General features: G+C 37.1%; 1 protein-coding gene across 1 annotated transcript in view; it reads left to right on the top strand.

Moving 5' to 3' along the window:
* P4HTM (prolyl 4-hydroxylase, transmembrane) overlaps window positions 1–15,298 on the top strand; it is a 1,188,260-nt gene that overhangs the window by 292,696 nt on the left and 880,266 nt on the right. The window contains exon 2 of the mRNA XM_044078751.1: window positions 10,450–10,531. Coding sequence (XP_043934686.1) covers window positions 10,450–10,531 — 82 coding nt within the window. The remainder of the gene's footprint in view (window positions 1–10,449; window positions 10,532–15,298) is intronic.

Below are 15,298 nucleotides of genomic sequence, written 5' to 3'. Positions count from 1 at the left end.
ATAAATAAGAAATTAAGAGCTATTATCTGTAATCTTAATATGCCTCTGGTTCAAGCATAGTGCACTGTCAGTAACAAAAATGGTGGATGAGATTGAAACACCATAACATACTGCAAACCTAGCACCCAACTGCAGACAGGTATAATGGGAAGGCAATATGTTGCTCGTTATAACTGCACAGCTTAAACTTTTATTGGCTGATCCCAATAGAGTTAGTATTTGGGAGTCATTCACACTGACTTGGTTGGAATGGGGAAAACAGTTTTAGATGTGGAAGCATTTTTACTCCAAAGTAGTCAAGAAGTGCTGACTGTGCTGATGTGGGATATGACTGACAGCCTGAACAATTCCTTATGTCTTTTATACTGATGTTTGAAGTTTTTGAATTTTGAGTTATTGAAAGTGACTAGCCTTTTAGTCCATAGCTGAATTCATCTCAATTAACATCATATACCAGCTATTTCTGAATGGCTAATAAACATCACATTTATAATGTCCTGCTGTTAGAGAAGAACCATAAGCAAGGGAGAGCATTGCCATCCTGTATTGTAATAACCTTATATTTACTTCCAGGAAAAACAGATTCCATATTTTCTACAAAAAAGAACCCATCTAATACAAATTAAAGTTAATAAACTAAAAATGCTTTCATTTTTTAAGCACCTTTATTAAATCACAGTTTACATAATGACAGTAGGTACACATACATTAATATAAAAGAAAAGAAAGCAAATCTTAAAGACATTTTCTTTTTAACAATTATCATTCATCCTAAGATTACCTAATTTACTCAGTTCCTGCCTTCCCTTTAAACCTCACCCTTCATCTTGAACATTATTCGACATGTATTGTTGCAACAAATTCTATTTGTTTCTACGGAGTCGGCTCTTTCCCTTTTCTAAAGATCCCACATCCAGTTCTTGTATCGTCTTTTCCTTGCCACTGAAGTATAATGTTAGACAGTAAACATAAGGAGCCTGGATGAAGAGTTATACTATACTGTAACAGCCTTATGTTTACTTCCAGAAAGCAGATTCCATGTTCTCTACAAAAATTAATTCACTTCATGCAAATTAAAGTTAATAAACTATTAATGCTTCTAATAGCCTGTCTGTTTATTTCCGCAGGAACATGCGAGTCTGGTATTGAAGAGACACTTAAGTAGCTTTCATCCACTGTTACCACTAAACCCACGACTATGGTTGAAATTACTTAAATGTTGACTGGATACCCAAATGGGATGACTTTAAACATCCATCATTCTTGAATGGTCTCAGTCAATAAATAAACCTAATATTAAGAGTAGACAAAACGTATGCCCACAAAGACATACTACTGGATTGAATACTTATGAATTAACTTATCTATAGCAAGCCATTTGTGACTACCTGCCTGCATTTCTTGTGTGGGGCCATTCAAAATTCAGAAAACACAATGTTTTGTTGCTGTGGACATGAGAGGAACTTTGATGATGGAAACTTCTGTCACGTTCTATACGGCTTAAACTGGAACATGCTGCTTCAGTTCCCTCTGCATGATGATGTCCATTATTTCAGTTTGATGTTTACGACTGTCTTAAATGGTGTGCCCCTCAAAGAAAAAATGCATTGGAATTAGAAATGTGTCTTGGGTCACATTTTAGGTGGGCCGATGATGACTCCATATCAGAAGGCTTCTGCAGCAAATTTTGGGAAACTAGTAGTCACATTGAACATCTGATTCTCACCAGTGAAGAGATTAAATATCTTCAGCAGCAGTGCATATGCTTTAATGTAGTAAAAAGACTAACTGTCTTAAGACTCAGTAGATCAACTCTAACCTAGTGAAAAGACTGGCTATCTTAAGCGATGGTACACACTCTAACACAGTAAAAATATTAACTGTCTCAAATGGCAATGCATACGTTCTAACAGACCTAAGAAATTGGGGTATAATACAGATAAGCTGTTTAATCCCAGACAAAACTGGGAGCCTGATGATTGTTCGACAGACAATTGTGCGAATGCTGTTAATACAATTCAATATAAAAAACACTAAGAACTGCATAACGATACTTGTTTAATAAATAAAATAAAATACAAAAAAACAGAGGAAGTCCCATTATTTTGAATAAGACAAAAGCAATTAACTTGTCTTGTTTGCATTTTATTTTATTTATTAAACAAGTATCATTAATACTTATTCCTTGTTTTGCGCCTTTGTGGCCTGGGTCTTTTGAAAGGAATTATTTTTTGTGTTTTTAATAAAATTCAGTATCACTGAAAACCATTTTCGGTACTCATTTTCTTTGCCCTTTACCCCACTGTTTTGCAACCATGGAGTTATTATATATATATATATATATATATATATATATATATATATATATATATGTTACGAGAGTTTTCTCCCAAATACAGGTGCAGGGGAGTGTAGGTGTCTCCCCCACATGAGCGTGCAGGAAGGCATGCCCCAGTACAATAAAAACATTATTTGCATATTGCTGTAAATGGTTGTTATCTTAATGGTTGTTTTGTACTGTTAGCATTCTCTTTTATTACCTTCGTCAGCTTTAGTTGACAACTTCTCTCTGAAGTCTTTCAAATTGTAAATAGCTTCTGTGAAGGCTGCCAGCCTAGTCAGTTAGAATTTTGGAGATAATTCTGTCATCTCTAAATATTAATGTAAACCACAGGCTTGTTGTCTTAAATGGTAAAAATAGAGTTACATGTGGAACTGAAAAAATTGTAACAACAGTTTACTCTACTGACCAAGGAAAGCATGTTGTGACCCTTTCATGTAAACACGGCTCCAGCCAGTCTAGATGAAGGAATTCTTGCTATTGTTGTAAGGCTAGAGTTAATGGCCAGAATTTGCATGCATAAATGTCCTTTATTGCTCTGGTTTCTGCCCAGAGGTAAATAATGTAAATATAGTTTCTGTTAGCCTGGAAACTCAGGAAAGTGTGAAGAATGATGTAATGGGAACCCCAGGAAAATGTGAAGAATGATGTAATGTGAATCAGGAACGTGATTTTAAAAACAGAGAGAATCAGAGAGCATTAAGCATTTTTGTCTTGACCATCCAACTCAGCACTGTCTTGCTCTATATGTAAGTTTATCTTAGATTTATGTTTTCTCTTAGAAATAGCTAGAAACTAGAAAGATTAGACTAAGTGTTTATCTGTGATGTCAGAACTGTACTACTGAATTATTTTATGTATTTCTCTGTGATCTCTGAACCCTTGTCTAGCACTGTGTAGTAAAAAGCACTGTCTTGTGTTTTGATTATTTATTATTAAATATTTTTAAACCCTTTCAACTGTGGCTGTTTTTGTAGAGATAATTTAAGCTTTTTGTATTCCTTTGGTAAAATTGTACAAAGCCACTCATATAGCTTTAGCCCTGGTCTATACTACCAATTGGATAATAATATTGCACAGTAATAACTGGACACCCTTTTAAGGGCCTCTGAGTAGCTGATAAATATTAGCTGGGTGGTGGCAGTGATGTCTCCTGTATAGTCTGGGTAAAAGGGGCACAGCTGGAGAACCTGTGCCAGCCTTCCCCAGGAGTGTCTGTGTGGTTATATAAACTCTTCTCAAAGTGTGTGTGTGTGTGTGTGTGTGTGTGTGTGTGTGTGTGTGTGTGTGTGTGTGTGTGTGTGTCAGCTACTTGGGCAGGGACACGAAGCAGTGGTTGGACAGAGAGGGTGCTGGAGGTTTTAGCTTGCCCACTAGGCTGAGATCTGGACCCTCTAGCTGTGGGAGTGGGGAGTCTTATTGGGGACCTGGAGAGCAAGGGAGCGACCAGCCCCAGATTGACTGTGATCTCTGTGTGCTCTTATGGGAAATTGCACTTTACTGTGAGTATTTGTTATCCTTTCCTCCTATATGAGACATCCCTCACTGGTGTTAGTGGTGAGGATTGAGGCTCCTTGATTGCTGGGCCAAGGCACGGGCATCACAGCTTAATTACTCACCCAATTTCACTATTAATTAAACAATATATAATGGATGGCCTCATTCTACCAGATGGATAAAGGTACTCAATGCACTACCACACATAGAACCCTAGCAGCACTAAATGAGTGCCATCCCATAATTCTCTTGTCTGTATTATTAAAAAGTTTAGAAAAGTGCATTCATTCACAACTCTTCCAACATCAAAGCAAATATAGTCTCATGTTGAATTTACATCATGATTTGGACCTTTTCTTGGCACTGACACTGTCTTAATTGATGTTGTAAGGTACATCTGTGACCAACTAGATCAACGAGCACATTCTTGGGTCATTCTTTTTGGACCACTCAAACATGCTACATGGGGATGACCACAAAATGCTTCTCATGGACTGTGTAACTATGAACTTACTCCTGATGCCACTAAGTTGTTTATAAGAAAGACAATAATCAATTGGCTAGAATACTGTAATCTCAGCGGCATTGTCTGCTACTTTGAAACATCCTCAGACCTGTTTACTGGGGATCATTACTATATATTTGTGACTAATATGGTCTACCACTGTGGAGAGGCAAAACTGGTACAATACTTTGAAGATTCTACAGTCCTTACTCAACGCAGTCTCTGCAGTCGATGTCAAACTGCAGTGATGTACTCTACTGCTATCACTTAAAATATAGGATTTTCTTAATGCTGCTAAGACACAGTCTATGGCTTTCTAAAGTCTACTTCATCTGATCAAAGTTTAATAGGTTCATGGGTTCATAGGTGTATACTAGGCTAAGAACCACTATGGTCCTTATAAGCCTAGCTGTGCAACCCAAATGTGACCCACAAATTTGATTTATGTAGCGGGTGATTTACTGAATGCCTCTGTCCATCAATGACATGGATACCAGACCAGGTGTGAAGTTCTGATTACCCATCCATTGGTTCAAGTTGTGCTTAAATAGGGTTAGGGAGGAACTCTGCTTCACATAGATGGAAAGCCTGTTCCAAATAATGTGAATTCCCTAAGAAGCACACCTGTCTATCTCACATATCTTATGTATGTTGCAAGCAAATGTAGGTCTTTTGATATAGTATTTCTGATGCAGGTTGTTTTACATATATACAAAAGGATCATCAAAACAGGATTCAGGGATGCCTTGCATGCCAGATAAAGACCACCTCTCAGAAGTCTGTATGAGACCAAGTAAAGATACAGGGCTTTGAGGCGATCAGCATGAGACATTGTGTTTACTCTCTGTACTCTTTTTGTAAGGACCTTTGTGACCATTCCAGTTGCTGCATGTGTTTAGTTAAGTATATACCAAAGGAGGCATTATACTCTATGATGGGTCTGATGAGGGCTGACTACAGTGGTACAATAACCTCTCTGGTCCTAGATGTCAAACCCTTCCTTATAAGTTGAGCAACATAGAAGGATGTTCTTACTACCTTGGACACATGTTGGTCGAAGGCTAGCTTACTATCTATGTGACTTCACAGATCCCTGACTAGTGAATCAACTATTAGGGATATTTTATTGATGATGTAGCTACCTGGTGTGGGTGACTTCACAAAAGGTACTATAATGCATTTCCTGGCATTTAGTTTTAAGCCATGGCTTTGGAACCAAGCATCTGTCTGTGTTAGACATTCCTGAAGGGTGCTGTCATCTTTGGGGATTCAATGACTGCTCCCAGTTTGCAATCATTGTAAACTTGATCAGCCATTATCCTTTGACATTGGGTTTGACCTTCAAGAAGTGGATGCCAAACATGAGCAGGACCAGTACAAAGCCTTGAGGGATACCACTGGTGACCAACCTCTTTGTGAAGATGGCTTCACTGATCCTAACCTCTTGCGTTCTATCCGTGAGCCAGCTAGCTATCCAGCATGTCATAAATAAGTTTATACCTAGTTCTGTAAGTTTGTTGACAGTCCTGAGTAGTGTATTTTATCAAATGCTTAGCCAGAACTATGTATTCAATATGTACTGCTTTCCCCTCATCCATTGCCTTAGTGGCCTTTTCAGTGAAGTCCACCAGACTCAGTAAGCATGATCTTCCTTTCACAAAGCCGGACTGAGATGGATCCAGAGTCCCGAGGTCTCCTATGTCCTTGTTGATTGTTTCCATGATAATTCTTTTCATGGGTTTGCAAGTTAGTCTAGTCTTACTAATGCATCTGAAGTTTCCAGGATCTGTTGAAGGTCTTCCCTTATGAAGGGGGATGTCTATTGCAGTTCTTCATTATTGTGCAACAAAGCCTGTTTCAATACTATAGTTAAATAGTGACTCTAGGAGTCCTGATAAGTCATATTTTAGACTGTTCAGGAGGCATCCCAGGATGTTGTTAGGGTCCATTAAAGCTGTATTCTTAGTGTTAGTGAGTGCAGCCAGTTATAGTTGGAGGGGTTATGTTTGAGGGTATTTCTGGGGTGATGGTAGGGAGTGAGAGGGCTGAAGCTGGAACTGAATTTGTCCCCTAACAGGTTCGCTATTTCACCAGGCTTGGTAAATGTGACAAAATTAACCTCCATTTCAGCACATTTCTGTGTGCCACCCTTGAGGTTTCTGACATAGATGAAGAAGGCCTTATGGTTACCTTTCACCTGGGAAGCTATCTTAACCTCAAGGTTGACTTTGTGTGACCTAATTATCCCTCTTAACTGCTTATTTAGTTTGATGAAAGAGTTTTTTATCTTTATGGGAATAACTCTTCCTGATTTTTGCCATATTTTTTTCCTTTTGTTGTATATCCTGCTTAATTTGGGATGCCACCAGGACAGCTTGTTTCTGTGGTTAGGTTCATACTTCTGGTAGGTACAGCAGCCTCTAGGCAGCCATTGACTTGGGTGTACAGAGTTTCTGAGAGCAGTTCATCTTAGGCTGTGTGTTCTGAGTTTGGAGGGGCATTGAATTTTGACAGACCATCACTTAATAAAAGCTAGTTTGCCTTGGAATAGTTCCTAACTGTTAATGGTTTTACTGGGCTTATGGAGTTGATTTTGATTTTGAAAGAGACAGCTTTATGATTGGCCCTTACCAGGGAGGATAAAACACTGAGGGGGAGGATGCAGCATTCTCCCATATTTGAGTACAAAGTCCATTCTGTTGGAGCCTGTATAGGGTGTATTCACTATTTAGTCAAGGGTGTTTGTATTTATAAAGTCCAGGAATCTCTGTGTCTGCAGTTTTGAGGCAGTGTAGGATTCCCAATCTATAGAAGGGTAATTAAAGTCTCCCATGAGTAGGGTGTAGGGTTGGATGGTAAATGTCTCCAGTAGGTCCACGTATGCATTGTAAGCTTCTTGGGATGTGGAGGGTGACCTATAGCTGGCTAGGATATGATACAGGATTTTGCCTATGATGATCTGCACATTGAGGAACTCCAGTGCATCATCCTGTTTGACCAACCTTGGAGTTATACTAGTTAGTGGTGGTTAGCCTAGTATACACCTATGAACCTATGAAAACAGCCAATCATTTAAAATTAATCATGTTTTCCTCATATTATGGCACCATCCCTAATGATGGTAATATGCTGCTTAATGCTAGTCGCATATCAGCCTGAGACACGTAGTCAGAGAGCTCCATAATATCTCTCTTCATATAGTTGAAGGAGGTACATCTCGGGTCATTAACACCTACATGGACTATGATGGAATCATATTGGTACCTGTGGTGTAATGACTAGAGTGCATGCATGATTTGGTGGATCCTGGCTCCAGATAAAAAAACTTTTATATTCTCCTTGTTCAGCCAGGTTAGAAGTGCATCAGTATGTCTTACTGGAATACCCTATGACAAGAGTTCTGGGAAATGTGTTTTCTTGCCTTAAGAGCTTAGTGCTTGGGGATCCATTGAGTGTGACTGTATGTGTGGTATTAGGTTTATAGGTTCATAGGATGATACTAGGCTATTGGCCCAGAGGCCCTTATAAGCCTAGCCAAGAATTTTGCCCATGTTCCCACAAAGTCAGCACCTGTTTCCCCTGTCCAGTAGGGACACAGGTAGGATCCCAAGGGTGTATTTTCTGTTTCCCATTCAGTCATCCAGGTTCCTCAAAAAGGGGGCTAGAGAGGTACTCTGCTTGACATGAAGAGGGAGTCTATTCAACAGACAGTAGAGTCTTTGGGACAAAAATCTATCCCGCCAACAAGTTCTATTAATGTCACAGACCAGATTGAGGACTTGTGTGTGGGTTGTGCGAGTGGAGTTTGACTTATAGATATGTAGCAACTCCATCAAGGCTGGGTCTTAGATAGCTTTGTATGCCAGACCCAGGTCACCTCTAAGCAGTCTGTACAAGAGTGAGTAGAGGGACAGGGCTTTTAGCCTATCTGTATAGGATAGGTGATTGAGACCATGGATTTTCCCAGTCAGGAACCTTTGTGGTCTCCCCAGCTGCTGCATGTGCTTGGCAAGTTACATGCCAAAGGGGATATTGTACTCAATAATGGGTCTGATAAGGGTGGAGTACAGGTATGTTATGACCTCCTTGTTCCTGGATGAAATACCCTTACTTATGAGGTGGGCCATGTAGAAAGCCTTCTGTATAACAGAAACAATGTGATCAAAAGTCAGGCTGCACACCTCTGAAACATAGGTATCAGTTGTCTAAGTATCATTATTTTCTAATCTCTTTGAAAGTTAGGAGTTCTCTGTTGAAGAGCCTGGCAGCTTAAGTACTGAAGTCTTTGTTGTAGGTCATCCAAAAATGCTTGGATGGTGACCTTAGAGAAATCCCTGAGCATAATAAGGTTGGATGGAGTCTTGGGCTGAGTTCATTAAGGGAGGGGGTGAGACAACCTGAAGGTCTGAGTTAGTCATGGAGAAGAGGACTTTGGATGTGGCATTGACAGGGACTATATTTTTAACAATGAGGACAAGGAGACTGGAGTCTGTAGTCAGAGAAGACCTGATTTGGTCAACAGAGCTAGCATAAAGAAAGTTAAAGTGTAATCCATAATTTAATATTTAAAGAAGTAATATTTAGTTTTAGTAAGTGTTGAATGCACAAAGCCCATCTAATCTTTTGGTCATTTTTTATCTTTGTATTACCTTTCAATTTTATCTATGTCCAGGTCATGGCTGAAAATGGACCTTTGAGATCTGATTCTGTAATCTTAAAATTAAAGAAAAATATACCCAAAATGGACTAATGCTAAAAGCGCCACCACACAACAAAATGAGATAATAAATAATTTTCTATGACTATTAAAACTTTACATTTTGGAAAATAGAAATATCAAGATTAACTCTTCATATTTTACTTCAATGTTAAAGAGAGAGAGATTACATTTACAAAAATCCAGGATATAAAGCATGTTTTTCTTGTTTCCAATAGCATATACACAAAATAATCTATCTACTTTTAATTTAAAAACATTACATAAAGAGAATAACTTGATATACTGGTATCAATTGATGAATGGAAGCAAATTACAAAACACATCGTATATAATAATTAGATTCAGTCTGGACAAGGATGTGTGGTTAGCTATACAAAACCGTAGATACATAATAAAAAAAAAAGATAAATTTAATGCAACCATCAGTAAGAAATAATGTCCCAATATTCATAGATTTAATGATAACTTCAATAAATCAGGAAATAACTGAAAAAGGACTTCTATCTAAAATATATAAAACCAACAAAAATATGGAAGAGTATATTAATGGAAACTATTGGGACTACTTCAAAGCTATACATAACTATGAACCTAGAAGATAAAAAAAAATATTGATACCTTTTAAGCAAACTACTTCTTCCATAAACTGGAGATTATTTACGTGGAAGTTCATGCATAAAATATTCATAACACCTCACAGAATTGAATTAATATATAAGAAAAAATGTGTCGGAGATGTAAAGCAAATGACCAAGCAGATTGGCAATATATGTTTGTTGATTGTACAGTTATCAAACCATTCTGGGACAAAATCAATGTTTTTTTGCAATCCTTATTTAATGATAAATTTAAACTAACCAAATCATTAATTTTGTTCAACACACCGATACCAGATTGTGTAAAGAGAGTAAACTACCCACTACTATGGAGTCTTCTATCAATAGCGAGGAAAACAAATGAAATAATTTATAAATATGGCAACTGATGTCTGTCACCACAAACTTTTAACAATCAAGATGAGGACAACAGGAGTTACCACTTCTTACAACATATGGATAAAGCTTAAAGAATTGCTGAATAAACAAATGTAAATATGTTAGCAACATGGAAACCTTCTCTTACACTATTTCATCAATAATGAGTTTAAGAATAATTGGAATTTTAGTTACTTGGTAGACACTTTTGTAAATAGTTTAGGTATGGTTTGTGTTGTTTGTTAATAAACTTCTATTTCAACTTTGTATTTTAATGTGAAAATTGATACTTATGTATTAAAATCAATAAAAACAGTTTAGAGGAAAGGTGTGTTTGTAAATAAAAGAATTTTAATATGATTATTTTTTTCATATGTTCTATAAGTGATATTTTACATCTTGTATTTTCCAGGTTGGCCATGTACAGAAGGTGGAGCTACAGCCTAACAAAGTGCACCTTATGAAAACACTAAGCCTGAAGCCTCTTCTTTTTGGTGAGTTGTTCACTGTTCAACACCAGAGAAAGTAGAAATAACTTACCGGAGAAAGTAGAAATAACTTTAAGAAGCACAACATTAAAAGTTATAAACAAGAAATGATATTTTAAGATGGATTGTAATAGTATGCTTATATTCTGTCCCTAGCTGTTTGCTTCCACTAGTTGGCCTGCCAGTTCTGCATCCTTCAGCACATACCTTCTCATACACAATCCTTATTATAAGGGCTGATATTATTTGTTAGACAGGTAAATTGTGGTCCATTTAGTAACTGAGTTCTGCAGAAGTGATTATGTGTATTTTACTATGAAGAATTTATTGTAGAATGTGGATTACCAGGAATTGATGTTTGCCAGGGTGGTCATATGACAGAACGTTTTTCTTTCTGTATTTGAAGGTAGCATCCCTTTTTATCACAACAACCTCTATGAGATATCATGGTATGTAGCATGGAATGTTTTCACTCTGAGTTTTTCCCGTCAATGGGTTCATGATCTCTCCACATTTCAATCTGTTCAGATGTGAAAATGAAATATTTTTTCTTTGATTGATCTGAGATATCACTACTAACATTTGGGACAGCTGATTGTCCACCATAGGGTGCAGGAAGGGAAATATAGACCTTTTAGCCATATGAATGGTCATTTCAACTATAAACCTTGACAGATTTTCTAACCTCTGTAGTGTTAATCACATTACTGAATTTCTTTGACAATTTATGAGTAGTAATGAACAAATGTTCTAGTGTTGTCAACAACTGTTCATTGTGATCCAACAGGAACATGAAAAGGACTGGTGCTTTGCTTTCTGTTACTTAAAAAGACTTCATCATATACAAGATATAGATTACAAGGCTTAAAAATGTAATGTTTGTGAATATCAATGTGCATTTTATTATATTGACTCTTGTGCTATGTATTCACTGAAACTGCATTATGAAAATTTGTTATTGCAAACACATTGCATTAAATATGATACCTTAGAGCTTGTCTCCCTGTGCCTCTTCAGAGACCTGTGCTCAGACAGACTTTCCTGGTAAACAAATGTCAATAAGTATATAATAAATAAATAAATAGATTATTGTAGTAATCAGTGCAAGGTATCTGATGAAGTCTGTTTAACCAGATGAGGCACCAATCCTATTTCCTTGGCTCTAGGATCCCAATACCTAGTCATTTAAAATGCCATAGTAGTTTGTTTATTGTTTGTTTACTTCCTAATGGTTTAATATTTTGACCCTTTGATATATGCACTGTTACCACATGGGAATTCTCTGCTTTATTTTCAGAGTAAGAGTAGCGGTGTTATTTATGAGTGCAAGTACTTTTTAATGTTCTGAAGTCCTTTTGCTTTTGGATTTGATGTTGAGTGATAACCTAGCTAGTTATACAGTTTACAAGTGGTCATTTCATCACTATAGAGAAGTTCACCTCTATGTCTTGTTTACTTTGGTGTCTCAGACAGATCAAGAACCTTTTTTATGGTGGCTTAATCTATGTAACCGATTAGCTCATGTAAGTTATTTTTTAAAATAAACTTATAAGGCAACTAATTGAGTCTTGATTCCAGATTATATTATTTAAAAAAAAAGTTTCTGACATAATAAGTTGCTCATCTTGAGAGTCTTTGTGCCTTTTTTTATGTCTGATATTTTTTTGCATTAATGAAGTGTATCTCTACTGCCTGTATAAAATCTGAAATCCTGTCAGGGACTAGTGTGAAAGATTGTTTTATGTGCCTTTTTTTGTACTTTAAATGAACACTAGTCTATGACTTTGCAAAAGCTAAACATGTTTTAATATGCTTGAGAAGATATTTTTAAGAAAATTATCCTAATTGAAGGTGTAATTGAAGCTGGGGAGTCATTGAAATGCAGACATATATGCAGTAGCAATAATTAATAGCTTTCAAAGGACCTGAATGTTTTGTCTTACAACCTGAGTGAAAATGTATTGCTTTGAAAGAAAGGGGAAAGAAACCTAGACAAATACAGATAATTCCGCCTTTCAGTTTTAAGAAAGGCTGCTGAGAAGAGAAAGACTCCTCCTAGCCTTTGCTTTGAAAAGGAGTAGTACTGAAGATGGAAATAATGTTTTTCTTGAAGGTGTTACCTTTGATGCACCTTTATGGCTAATGGCTGAACATTTTGAATGGAGCTATGCTCATATATCTGAAAATATTAAGTGCCACTATCGAGTGATGGAATCTTAGCTCACTTCCTCCTCCTCCTTGCCCTATCCACACATGTTGTGTTGAAGAGCCAATAAAAATGGTAAAATGTGTCATGTCTACAGCTGCTGGAGTTTGGCCTTATTGGCTCAAATGACTCAATAAAGTCTTATGAAAAATAAAAAAAAGTCTCTGGGCATTCAGAAGTCATTTAGCTGGAACACTTGTATGAGAGATAACATCCAACACTGCACTAAGCTCTAGTTGATTGGTACTAGATATTATGATCCAAAAGCCACAGACAGTGGCCTACTTAACTAATTCAGTTCCACTTTCTCCATGACACTCACCCCATATCCCCTCCTTTTGAACCACTAAATATCCCCCCCCCCCCAAATCAAAACAAACAAAAAAACAATAGCTCTATCAGCACAGGCAATATACCAGAATGTCTTCACTTAGTTAATACCAATCCTATACTTTCTGACAAAAATGATACTAATGTGAAAAAATGTATATTTCTGCAACTTTGATTTTAAGAATTTTGAATTGTCAGGTTCATATCTTAGCAGTTTATTCTAACTTTGAAAGTACAGTATGAGGAACAAAGTAAAACATTTTTGAACTGTTCCTAAACTTGTAAAACTTTGGTCTTGTCTGACCTGTGGAGAACAGCCATTGTGATACTGCTTTACAAGGGTCACTTCACCACAGACTCTTGAAACTATTGTCCTAGTAACATCACCAGCATCATTAGCAAAATGCATGTAACATATTTTGGCCAACTGCATAAACACTGAAATTGTTGACCTAAAACCCCTAATAAAATTGGTTTCATAAAAGGTAGATCCTTTCTCCTTAATCTGATTAATTTCTTTGAATACGTAATGGTTGTCATCAAAAAAGTCAGCCTATTCATACTGCTTTTCTCGACCTTGCTAAAGCCTTCAATGTGATTCCTCACTAGTCTAAACATAAACTACTGTGTCTCTTGTTAGGCTGTAAACTCTCTCCTCAATCAATGCACAGTAATAGCTGTAGTAGTAATAGCTAGTGGTGTCATCTCGTGTTAAAGGAATATCATTAGCTGTGTATCTGAAGGCTCTGCACTGTACCACCTCCTCTTCAACATCTATCTATCTGATATGAAATCAGATATTAAACGTCTATAGCTAACCAGATTTGCCAGCGACTATAAACTGTGTGTTATTATTGACTCCCACACAGACACTTATATCTTAAAAGACTGTTTTTTCTCATCAGACTTGTGATTCAGATTTAGAGGAGAACATTTCCAGAATGTGCCAGTGTTTTCAGTGGGACAACACTGAGGTTTCTCAGTCCCTCAGAAAATACCATGACCTCTTACAAATGTATTTCCAGAACCTTTCCCCATTCATCATGTGATGTCAGCATTGGAAGATGTGTCTGTCATTATCTGAAGTTTTCTATATAGTCAGCCTGTTGCTGTAAAAGTCAGATAGACTGTATAAAGTTTCTCAGTCTTCTAGGTTTTTATACACTCATCTTAAAATTGAACCAGCAGCTACAACTTTAGTTAATCCCACTGCTACTAAACACTTAGTTAATACTAATCCTATACTTTCTGACAAAAATGATACTTATGTGAAAAAATATATATTTCTGCAACTTTGATTTTAAGAATTTTGAATTGTCAGGTTCATATCTTAGCAGTTTATTCTAACTGTGAAAGTACAGTATGAGGAAAGTTTTGTCTGCAGTTTCATCTTGTGGGGAACAATCTGCATTAAATGGTTTGGTTCCATCAATTACACAGGTCACAGCTCATTGTCTAAAGTGTGTTTATGACTCTGTTGATACTTCTTCCAGGGCTATGGCCACCGGTGATGTGTCGAGGAGGTCTGACTGGCTGCATTTTCAGAACCTCCCAGTTGGGAGGGTGGCCTAATGGTTAAGGTGTTTGCCTTACAAGCACAAGGTGCAGGGTTTAAGTCTCACAAGGGATAATCGGCTAAGCTTAAAATGGCTCGCAAGGGCAGTTAGCTTAGTACTAACCTATGAAAGTGCTATGATGTAAAAATTATATTTTAAATTCTCATTGGATGGAGATTTAGTTTTTGTTGCCTCTGCTGCAGATCTGATAAAGAAAGGTGATGAGAGGAGTAATCTGATTCAGCCATCCTTTTCCAAAATGTCCAAGGGATTCTCTACCTCCTCATCCTTTTTTGGCTAGAAATAAAATAATAAGTTTCAGCAAACTGCTGGAAAACAGACATTTAAGAAGAAATGGCAAGGAGGTTCCAGAAAGATGGCTGGAACCCCTGAAAAAAATGACACTCTAAAACAAGTCAGATGACTGTTTAGGGGATCAGGTCCCCCCATCTAACCCTGACAGTCTTTTTTCCATTCCAGAAATTTTGAATCTCCACACCTCTCTTTGGCAACAGATAGTTTCAGACAAATGTGTTCTGAAGATCATTCTTCAAGGTTATAGATGACATTGGGAAGAAAATCCTAATTTTCAGAGAGCAATTCCTCATCCACCAGACCAGACTCCTCTATTCCCCCCATCCTTCAACATATGTTTTCTTAGGAAGTAAGACAGCCAGTTCA

Source organism: Protopterus annectens, chromosome 7.part1 (genome assembly GCF_019279795.1).
Source record: "Protopterus annectens isolate FY-2018-M chromosome 7.part1, PAN1.0, whole genome shotgun sequence".
Lineage (NCBI taxonomy): Eukaryota > Metazoa > Chordata > Ceratodontiformes > Protopteridae > Protopterus > Protopterus annectens.
Note: the sequence above shows the minus strand (reverse complement) of the source record. Positions and strands in the feature narration are given on the sequence as shown.